Source organism: Hyperolius riggenbachi, chromosome 2 (assembly GCF_040937935.1).
Source record: "Hyperolius riggenbachi isolate aHypRig1 chromosome 2, aHypRig1.pri, whole genome shotgun sequence".
Classification (NCBI taxonomy): Eukaryota; Metazoa; Chordata; class Amphibia; order Anura; family Hyperoliidae; genus Hyperolius; species Hyperolius riggenbachi.
The window spans coordinates 34,527,308-34,538,855 of NC_090647.1; the positions used below are offsets into that span (position 1 = coordinate 34,527,308).

General features: G+C 43.8%; 2 protein-coding genes across 2 annotated transcripts; one reads left to right on the top strand and one right to left on the bottom strand.

The window, feature by feature from the left end:
* Positions 1–255: 255 nt before the first annotated feature.
* Positions 256–1,182, top strand: LOC137544754 (odorant receptor 131-2-like). Its single transcript, XM_068265844.1, has one exon. The coding sequence runs from the start codon at positions 256–258 to the stop codon at positions 1,180–1,182; it is 927 nt and encodes a 308-aa protein (XP_068121945.1).
* A 6,267-nt stretch (positions 1,183–7,449) lies between these two features.
* Positions 7,450–9,189, bottom strand: LOC137544755 (E3 ubiquitin/ISG15 ligase TRIM25-like). The gene has a single exon (XM_068265845.1). It carries the CDS (start codon positions 9,187–9,189, stop codon positions 7,450–7,452), a length of 1,740 nt encoding a protein of 579 aa, XP_068121946.1.
* Positions 9,190–11,548: the final 2,359 nt, after the last annotated feature.

Here is an 11,548-nt window from a genome sequence, read left to right on the forward strand (position 1 = left end):
CCCTTGATGGTAAAGTGGTTAAAGTGTCCCCCCAATTTGCAGCAGTATGTGTATGTGTGAATGTATACCCATGTAGGTGTGTGGAGGAAGCATTACCCATCACACACTGAAACTCTGAAAGTTTATCTGCTTTTTTTGTAAATCCCCAGTAATGTAACTGACAAAGTTGTTTTTTGCTGTTATAATTGGCTACATTTTTCCCTCTTTTTTGTGCCAGCTCATGTTTTTCCAGATTGAAGCATTAATGTTCTTGAAATGTGGAAATCATCTTTTCCTCCCACCAACAGCTCTCAGGAGTCCTCCGTGAGCCTAAACATCACCGGAATAAGGATGGCTGTAGCACTAGTTATTGTAATCTTCTTTTGCTTTTTGGCCTACTTCATGACCATGATGCTCAACATCTACTTTACCTCATCACAGATCCAGGAGAATGCTCGCTATGTTCTCTTTGTCCACTTGCTTATCAGCGACTCATTGTTTATTATGTTTGGGGTATTTCTGTTGGTGGCTTCAATACACTATTTATCTATCCCAGGACCAGTCTGCTACATATTGGTCATGATGGGTATGGTGACCTTCAAGACATCTCCTTACAACTTGGCCACCATGGCTCTGGAACGTTATGTGGCTATCTGCTTCCCACTTCATCACTGCATGCTCTGCTCCACCAAGAGGGCCAAAATTGCCATCTTAGTCACATGGATGTTGGCCTTCTTCCCACACATTTGTGAAATAGTTGTCCTGCCTTCCTTGAGCAAAAAACTATCTGCCCTTCACATAATGTGCACCCAGACAAACGTCACGGTGCATCCTTTTCAGAATCTCATACAGCTGTTAAACCTTGTTTTAGGATTCGCCGGAGTGGGACTTATTATCTTAATTACATATGTCCAGATTGTCATTGTTACTCATAAAATCAGTTCTCAGTCATCGTTGACTTCCAAAGGCAGTAGAACCATAATACTCCATGCTTTCCAGCTGTGCCTCTGCATGGCTTCCTTGTTGTCTGCTTATGAATACAAATACCCCTACAATATACTGAATTTCTTTATCTTCACCTGTCTGCCCAGATTCCTTAGTCCTCTCATCTATGGTCTTCGAGATGAAGTCTTGAGAAAATATATCAAACAAACAGTTCTGAAAAACATTCACTTTTTGAAAATACCAGTTGGTGGTAAATGATCTCCACTGGCATGTGGCATCTTTCCCCCCACACTTAAAAAGGCTGTAGCATCTGACCTTTTCTCACTCCGGAAAAACAACTGAAATGTTAATACATGCTCTAATAATATCTCCTCTGGACTATTGTAATATAATACTTTGTGGACTACCAACTAACAGACTGGCACTCTTTCAATCTGTACTGAACTTGACTGTTTGACTCATCTTTCTCGATCTTCCTCTGCTGCCCCTCTCTGCCAAGCTCTTCATTGGCTGCCAATTAATCAGAGGATCCATTTCAAGCTCTTAACCCTAACCTACAAAGCTCTCCACTAGGTCTGTCCCCTGTATATCTCCTCACTATTTTCCAGATAGCAACCCAACCGCAATCTCAGATCTGTACATGAGCTTCTTTTGTCCTTCTCTAGAATAGGGCTTTTCAACCCTGTCCTCAAGGCCCACCAACAGTACATGTTTTGTGGAAATCCATGGAGGTAGTTAATCAGCTCTGCTGATACACTAATTACCTCACCTGTGAATGTTTGTGGTTTTTTATAAAACATGCACTGTTGGTGGTACTTGAGGACAGGGTTGAAGAGCCCTGCTCTAGAATCACCTCCCCACATTCAAGTATTCAAGATTTCTCCCGCGCCTCATCCCTCTTCTGGAATTCCCTTCCAAAAAACATCTGTCAGTCTTCAACGTATAAAATCTTTAAGTGCTCCCTCAAAACATACTTTTTCCGACAAGCGTGCACTCTAATTTAGACTATTCCCCTTTAGCCTATGGCCAAATTGTGTTCCTTACTAATTTTAACCTAAAACACTCTGGCTTTAGATATACTGTACATATTGCGTACTCTCTCTCTCTCCCCCCCATTCCTTTAGATTGTAAGCTTGCAAGAGCAAGGCTCTATTACCCTTTTGTGTCTTGGAATTTTTTAATTTTCTGTTCTGAAATTTGTAATACATTTTATTAATCATGTTACATTTGCCACTGTAATTACTATGTCTACCAATTCTGTATTTTGTACAAATGTCTATATTAACCACCCTGGCGTTCTATTAAGATCGCCAGGGCGGCTGCGGGAGGGTTTTTTTTAAATTAAAAAAAAACTATTTCATGCAGCCAACTGAAAGTTGGCTGCATGAAAGCCCACTAGAGGGCGCTCCGGAGGCGTTCTTCCGATCGCCTCCGGCGCCCAGAATAAACAAGGAAGGCCGCAATGAGCGGCCTTCCTTGTTTTGCTTAGATCGTCGCCATAGCGACGAGCGGAGTGACGTCATGGACGTCAGCCGACGTCCTGACGTCAGCCGCCTCCGATCCAGCCCTTAGCGCTGGCCGGAACTTTTTGTTCCGGCTACGCTGGGCTCAGGCGGCTGGGGGGACCCTCTTTCGCCGCTGCTCGCGGCGAATCGCCGCAGAGCGGCGGCGATCGGGCAGCACACGCGGCTGGCAAAGTGCCGGCTGCGTGTGCTGCTCTTTATTTGAACAAAATCGGCCCAGCAGGGCCTGAGCGGCAGCCATCGGCGGTGATGGACGAGCTGAGCTCGTCCATACCGCTAAGATGGTTAAGGGGCATAGCAATAGGGGTTGCAGAGGTAGCGACCGCATCGGGGCCCTAGGGCCAGAGGGGCCCCATGGGGCCCTTCCTAAACCAAACTAATTTGTCCTGTGGTGGTAATAATCACTTCTATAGATGCTTTGAATGGTAGTAATAATTAAAGGGGAACTGAAGTAAGAGGTATACGGAGGCTGCCATATTTATTTCCTTTTAATCAATACCAGTTGCCTGGCTGTCCTGCTGGTCTATTTCTCTGCAGTAGTATCTGAATAACACCAGAAACATGCATTCAGCTAGTCTTGTCAGATCTTACATTAAAGTCTAAAACACCTGATCTGCTGCATGCTTGTTCAGGGGCTATGGCTATTAGTATTAGAGGCAGAGGATCAGCAGTATAGCCAGGCAACCGGTATTGTTTAATAGGAAATAAACATGGCAGCCTCCATATACCTCTCTCTTCAGTTCCCCTTTAACAAACTGTTCCCCATCCCCTTCTTGCACCTCTAATACTGTAGATGACCTTGGCAGGTTTAGTTGTGCCGTATCAAGTGTTACGTATTAGAGTGAATGGGGGCCCCAATGTAAAACTCGCAACGGGGCCCATAGCTCCATAGCTACGCCACTGTCTATATTTCATATATACTATTGTCTGGGCAGGAACTGATGTCCTGCAGGACGTAGATAATCCATCTGAAACCACATACGTGGATAATAAAGGTCGTCTTGTAGGAAGAATGTGCATCTTAGCTTTAGATAGTTGAGAAATTTGAACCTCTCCAATCTTGTTGCCTTGTGTCCACATTGGTGTTTCCAACACTTCCTGTGCAGACAGGAAGAGGGATGATAGCGATATTGCCCAAACCATTACAACAATTTTCATAAAAATGCTGCCATTTTTTGAATTTGTTATGCATATCAAAAGTAAGGCATGGAATATATCAATTTTTTTAAAGATCTTTTAGCTTTTAAAAAAAAATCAACCTTAAACTCTAGATGGGGAAAAAAACCTTTTTAATCCCCCTGGTGGCATGATTACTTCTGGATTTCAGGGTCTAAAAGAGGTGAGATCTGCAGCAGCCAAGCACATTACTCACCTTCCCTGGATCCAGCGCTGCAATTCTCCCTCCATCCTCCGGGTGGCAGTGTTCCCCCACTAGTGAGAACGCCATCTATTGTCATAACTACAGAAGGTGATCTCACAAAAGGGATCGAGCGTCTCCAAGGACCGGAAGAAGAATGGCTGCCGGCATCTGAATCCAGGGGGTGGTGAGTTGAAATGCTGCCACGCTGCGCTGTGCATCCGTACCTCCTGGCGGCTTCCTGACTCAGGGTTACCACTAAGGAGGTTAACCGGTGCAGTGTCATATTGAAGTGGATTTTGGCTCACGGTAAGGCTCCCATACATGCTATTGCTTTTTTGAAAAATACCTGGTAGCTTTAAAAAAAAAAATTGTTTAAAATGTTTGTGGAAAAAATAGCATGTTAGACCAAGAGCAATGTTGGATTGCAGTAGCGTCAATCTTATTAAAGGGGCACTATTGAACAAAATTTAAAATATGTGCAAACATAGACAAATAAGAAGTAAGTTTTTTCCAGACTAAAATGAGCCATAAATTATTTTTTTCCTATGTTGCTTTCTACTACAGTAGGTAGTTTGTTGTGTTCTTAAAGTAGAGTGGTGTCTCCTGTGACAACTGCCATTGTCAGGAGGCCTGGAAGGGCCCAGGAGTGATAGCTGGGGGGGTCGCAGTCCTGCATAGTGGTAGTGGAGCAGAGCACTATATGTTACCTGCTCCTGGTGGCGATACAGGTCCTCTTCACTTCCTGTTCAGTTTACAAGTGCTGTGCAGTCAGCCAATCCCCATGCAGCTGCCATCCCTGTCACATCACTTTCAAACTGAAGAGGAAGTAAAGAGGGGTATCGCATGGTGGTTTGGAGCCCCAGCCAGAGTGAGAGACTGGGGCCCCCGGCTGTCGTGTTTGTGATTTTTAATTTATTTTTGCAGCTTCCAGGATGCGGTTCACAGGTAAAGTGGTTAGGGAGTTGACCGTGTGGGAGATGCGCCTACTCAGTCGGGGCGCCCATCTAAAAGATGTAATCTACGATTGCGTCCAACCGAAGCCTCCCACCTGAATGCTACCTAATTTATGGAATTCCTGCTAGATCTGGTACGGCAGGCAAAGGGTTTATGACAGTGCACCTGATTGGCTGACTGGCGCCTGCTGACCAAATAAAGGTAGGAAATTGCTTTAGCTGGAGGTGAGCAAATTGTTTGTTTTGTTTTGCTTTGCTGATCTAACCAACCCCCAACAATGCAGAAGACCATAGGCAAGTGTAGTGAATTGAAAGCACTTTCTCCTGCTCTGCATTCTTTGCGGCTGTTTTGGTCTTCATATCTGATCTTCCCCTTGGCATGATGATTGTGGTTCTTCTGATGTTACATTACTTGATGAACACCACGTGAGGACTGGATGTAACAGCTAAACCACCACAGTGGCGTCACTAGGGGGGTGCGGTAGCTGCGGACCGCACCAGGTGTTACCAGCAGATGGGGTGACACCAAGCTCCAGGCTAAGGGAGAGTGAAGTAAGGCTATGTAAATATACAAAAAAAAGTATTGGTTTTGTTTAGCCTGGTGGGGTTGGAGGTTCATGGGGTGACAGCATTAGTTTCTGCACCGAGTGACACCAACTCTAGTGACGCCTCTGAACCACCATAACAGATCCATATCATGTTCAGGTAACTGCCCAATTCATCAGGGGCCCGATTTCTGGAAAGGACAAAAAGGCCCTGGCCTTGGGCCGGTGGTCATGATGACAAAGAGGTTGATACATATGAAAGAAGAGGCTGCAAATGAGCAGAGACACAGGAAAAAGGGAAGCTTATGCCCACATGATGGGGGGCTGCACATGGAATGGGAGGGGCTGCGGTACATGGATGATATACATGGAGGAGGGGGCTGCACATGGAATGGGAGGGGCTGCGGTACATGAATGATATACATGGAAGAGGGGGGTGCACATGGAATGGGAGGGGCTGCTGTACATGAATGAAATACATGGAAGAGGGGGCTGCACATGGAATGGGAGGGGCGCTGGTGCACAAGGAAGGGGTTCCACAACACACTTGGCCTAGGGGTGAAAACAATTATAAATCCGGCCTTGCAATTCATTATTATGTGAAGGGTTGGCAGACTTTTTTATATGAGGGACATGGCATGATGGCTGCAGTTGTTATGTAGGGAAATATTATGTCTGTACCAAATGCCGTGGTTGGTGGAAGCATTTTGGCTGCACAAGTTATAAAGAGAACATTATAGCTGTACTTGTAATCACAAATAATTCCTGACGAGTCGGTACAGGGAAATGTAACATGCAGCACATTTCCCTCAAGGGGAAGGACCTTACAGTACCTAGGGGCCCATTTCCACTAGTGCGGTGTGATTTCTTTGCGGAAAACGCATACATGAATTTGCATGCAGATGCAAATTCGTATGTGTTTGTATGCAAATTTTCATGTGAATTCGCATGCGTTTTCGTGTATTTTTGTAAGTATGCGATTTTTACCATGTCAGTGCCTGTGTGCTTTTACATTACGAAAACGCATGCAAATTTCCTATTAAATACATTATATGCGAATCGCACACTAGCCTTGCGGTGTGCAAATTCTGATAGCTCTGCTGTGCAGATTTTTTCTGCACAGTCCACCGCACAGATTTCCTGACAAGTGGAAACCGGCCCATTGACTATTATTGGCTATGCGAATCTGCATGCAGAAAACGCCTGCAGATTCGCTCTAGTGGAAACGGGCCCTAAAAAGTAACCTTTATTGGGTATGCACTAAAATATACAGTATATGTATGGAAAAATACCAACATATAACAATTCGAGTTAGTGTAGTGTAACTGGTGGGCGCAGCAGGGATTAGTGTAGTTTAGATAGAGTATCTAATGCTGGGCATTCACGGGTCGATCCGGCGGCCGATTAGCCGTCGGATCGACTCCCACTGCGTCCCCGCTCGTCCGTGCGTGTGCGCGGATCGATTCCCGCTCGTCCCTACCGGCGCTTCCTTATCAGCCGCTCGATTCCCTGCCATTGTCCGCCGGCGGGAATCGAGCAGCATCATCGGACCTGCTGAATATTATCAGCTGGCCGCATCAGCTGCTCGATACACGGTACAGAAACGTACCGTGTATCCCCAGCATTAGAGGCAGCTTTGGGGGTAAAGGTCCATATAGGTCCACTATAGGCGCACCTGGTTCAGTATTTCCCCCCCCCCCCCCCCCCCCCCGATTTTAGCTCTCTAAACCTAGGCGTGTCTTAAAGGACACCCACGGTGAAGATAAACTAATGTAATAAACAATTGTATCTATCCTCCTTCTCCTAAAAATTACTTTTAAAGATATTCCAGTTTTAAGGGATTACAAATTTCACAGGTATGCTTTAATAAATGTGTAGAATCGCTGTTTCATATGCTTTTGCAAACAATAGTTGCCATTAATCATTGAAGTATTTATTTTGATGCAAAATGAAAGCATTGAGTTTTTCTCAGCATAAATAAAATCTTTAACAATTGAAAAGATGGGGTGCTTCTGGGGGACAAAGTCAATGAAGCTTGAACTCTCCTTTGGAATCTTAGATATAAGTCTTTGGGGGTGCAGATCAATGAATGGGTTGCAATGATCTCCTCCTACTCCTAGTAATGCCACCAGCGGGTGGACTTCTTACATGATCCTGTTTCCTCCAGATAACTTTATACACCCACCACCATATCCTGCCCACAATGCAGCATGGAGGGGCGCAAGGAAGGCAGCAGTGAAGGTGTGGAGGTGTCTGATCGGGTCACACAGGGCATAAAAGGAGATCAGCCCGGCCTCGTAATCCACATATACCCTGATACCATCAACTAAAAGATTGTTGGGTAATTTAATCATTTTCCTGTCATGTCTCGCTGAATAATGATTGTCATCCCTCTCCAAACACCAAGACTTGTTGTTATTGCCAATCACCATCTCTTCTCCTCTTCTGTCTATATTGGGATAGCACATCCCAACCCTCCAGTTCTGTGACCCCTGGACATCTACCTCCCAGTAATGTCTTCCTGAGGAGAAGGAATTGCTGCTTAACACCTGAGGACACAGAAATCTTTCTGGTGTTGCTGGGCGATTCTGGCTTTTACTTACCCAGGTTGCGGTTTTGTTGTTTTGTGATATGTGCATTCTATTTCCAGCTGTGCTTACATCTAATAATATATCTGCATACACTGGCAGCCCTGATGATTCCTGTGCAGGCCCAACATCCGATCTCCCACCCTGGTGTTGTGTGTGTTGAATTTTTGGGGAAGGTTGAGGGTGTGGCCTGACTAGTCCATGACTGCTATAAAGTTTACGTTGTGTACAAATATGCGAGCAGGTCTGTGTGTCTGAACACGTTTGAATATGTATCCCAGACATGACATCTGAAAACTGAGTGTGTAACATGAGTGAAATGCCAGCTACATCTATATCCCCTCCTTTATGGACCTGTTTATCACACCTTGATGTGTCCACATTATCTCCCACCTCAGTGTCACACAAGTCACCCGTGTCTGATTCCTGTAAGACAGTCAGTGGATCCTCCATGTTACACAGCTCCTCAATGTGACGCATCTTCCTGGACAGCTCATCCTTCTTCATTACCAGATCTTGGATCATACCATTATAAGATAGTGATATCCCCTCTGTGTTCCTGGAGATCTCCATGAGGACTCTCCCCTCCAGGTCTTTCAGTCTTCGTCTAATATCTCTCAACAGGGCAGTGACTTTCTTTGATAATCCATCAGATGCTTCTAAAACCTTTCTCTGACGTTCTTGCAGACCTTGAACTTTCTTCTCAGTCTCGTCTGTCACTTCCACAAATTTTTGAAGAATATTTTTTAGTTTCTTCTTCATGTCAGATACATCATCTGGTATCTTCACATGTTGTCCCAGGTGTTCTTTCTTGCAGCATAGACAACCACAAGCCCCATCCTCAGTGCAGTCATCTTTTGATAACTCCTTGTTGAAAGAGAGTTTCCCGTCCCCCAAGGAAGTTCCAGGGTCAGATAAGACTTGTTCTGATAACGTTTTCTGGACTGCCAAGCGAGCGTTGTCTACAAAGACTTCACACAAAAGACAGGATATAACAGCAGCTGCAGGAAAGTGAGCGGAGAGCGGGTGTAAGGAGTTCTCTTCTTGGTCTGGATCAGCAGACAAGAAATGCTCTGCTATTTTTCTCAAGGCAATGTTCCTGTGCAGGACAGGCCGCTCTGTGAACCTCTCCCTACATTCCGGACAGGAATAAACTCTACAGATGACCTGTGTGTCCAGAAAACGGTCAATACAGACACGGCAGAAGTTGTGTCCACATATCAGCATGACAGGATCCGTGTAAATGTTCAGACAGACGGAACAGTCCAGTTCTCTCTTCAGATTAGCAATTTCCATCGTCGTCAACAGAGAAGGGAACTGAGAGTCTTGGTTTTTCAGAATGTAGAAAAGCTAGTTATCTAAGAAGGTGAGGCTAAGATAAGCTGCTATGTTACATGTAGCAACCTTTGTACCCAGGAAAAAAAGTCTAAGTGACCAAACTTCCTGAAACATCATACTTTTACAACAATTTCTGTCTTAAAAATAAATAGGAAAAAATGTATATTGTGCACAAAGTACACAAGTATGATTTGCACTTTTTTATGAGTATCATGCCAGCTAGTAAGTCTATTTATGTACCAGGAAAGAAATAAGAAAAGGAATATACAAAGCATTGAGATGTGTTAATCCAGGGGGAGTATACCTCTTTACGTAATTTAGGCCTCATTCACATGAGGCTGTGCAGATGACCAAGCACTAGGGATGCTGGTACGGATTTCACGGAAATGTAATTTCCGCATTTCTGATCGGAAATTGCATTTCTGCATCGGAATGCAGAAATTGGTAATACAAGTGTGGTAGGCGAATTTCCGCCGGAAATCGTGGAAATTTCTGCCGAATTTAACATCGATTTTCTCAAAAACTATAAAGTCGTTTTGAAAACTTTTATTTTCATCTTTTTCACAAGATTCTGTTTAATAAACCCTGCAAATTTAGTGTTTCTAGGACTTAAGGGGGCTTTGCTATTAACCGCTAAAGTCAGTGAATTTTTACTGTAATGTAAAATTCAGAAATTCTGCATTATCCGATATGCGGTAATTTTAAGCCAATCATAAGACTCAGAATGAATAAACCAATCAGAGAATGGGGATTTAGGCAGAAATTTCCACACTCTGATTGGCTTATCCATTCTCTACACCAGAAACTCCAGGCACATTACCCTGTAATAACGCAAGGTGTGAGACCTGCCCTTATATCTTGTGCACAAGCCAAATACAAATACCAAACTCACAGAAATATCATCAAATATCAGACCAATTTTCCTATGAATCATCCAATGTTGTATACATGATACGCTGCAGGAAATGCCCCTCAAGAGGAATCTATATAGGAGAAACAGGACAAAAACTGCGCACAAGAATGAACCATCACCGCTTTAAAATTAATGAGGGTAAAATGGACACACCAGTGGGCCAACACTTCTGTGAACCAGGACACAGCATGCAAGATCTAAAAGTATTTATTCTTATGGGTAACTTCAAAAATGAACAAGCAAGAAAGATTTCTGAGTACAAATTTATGAAAATGTTCAAGACATTAACAGAAGGTTTAAATTGTGGAATGGGATTCATGACTCCTTATGTAACATGATTGACTTGGCTTCACTATCTTCAGAAACCTGCTAGATTTCATGTTTGCTTGCATAAGCTCACTGGCTCCAACCTGCTGATCACCTGACATCTAACTGCTAAACAGCAACCAGTACAACTGCCATCTTCATGCAGCTTCCCTGCATCAGTGTTTTACTACAGCTAACATCTAGAAATATGCCTGAAGAAGGGGACTAGATCCCAGAAAGCTTGCATTATTTAACTTTATCAGTTAGCCATTAAAAGGTATTACTTTTACAAGACTTTGTTTTTTTCTACCTGTTTTATTCCTTCTGTTTTAGGAAAGCAAACTTTTGTTTTTCTTAACATCTTAGTAAGGGGGCTTTTAGGACCATTGTAGTCCCTTACACACCCCAATGAGTTCTGGGTCACCATGAGCTTGCTGGTTAGTCTGTGCCTCTCGGATTTACAAGCCCTACTCCATAGAGCCAAATTAATCCATGCCATGCACTGATGAGGATCAAACAATCCGAAACAGCCTGTATGCATGTTGGATTATTATGGCTCTGTACACATTAACAAGCTGACACATCATTGCATTCCAGCGGTTCTGGAGGTGTGTTTAGCTTCTAAGGGTACAATGGTTAATTTGCATATATTCAGCAGTGGTGCCTGGGAGACATCTCGAGCTCACTCCAACCTGAATTATCGCAAATTCTTTCTGTTTTAGGAAAGCAAACTTTTGTTTTTTTCTACCTACATACATTACAGTAAAAATCTGCCAAATTTAGTGGTTAATAGCAAAGCCCCCGTAAGACCTAGACACACCAAATTTGCAGGGTTTATTAAACAGAATCTTGTGAACAAGATGAAAAAAAAAGTTTTCAAAACGACTTTATAGTTTTTGAGAAAATCGATGTTAAAGTCGGCGGAAATTTCCACGATTTCCGGCGGAAAACCACATCGGAATGCGGAAATTGGTATCGGAAAGCGGAATCGGTAGCAGTAGCGGTAATTGGCAATGGCGGAATGCGCATTTTCCGCGGAATCAGAAATTGGCATTTACGACCATCTGTACCAAGCACTCGGAACGCAATGCATTGCAT

Excerpts from the sequence above, each read along its gene's own strand:
- LOC137544754 (XM_068265844.1), top strand. The coding sequence starts at position 256 with ATGTGGAAATCATCTTTTCCTCCCACCAACAGCTCTCAGGAGTCCTCC.
- LOC137544755 (XM_068265845.1), bottom strand. The coding sequence starts at position 9,189 with ATGGAAATTGCTAATCTGAAGAGAGAACTGGACTGTTCCGTCTGTCTG.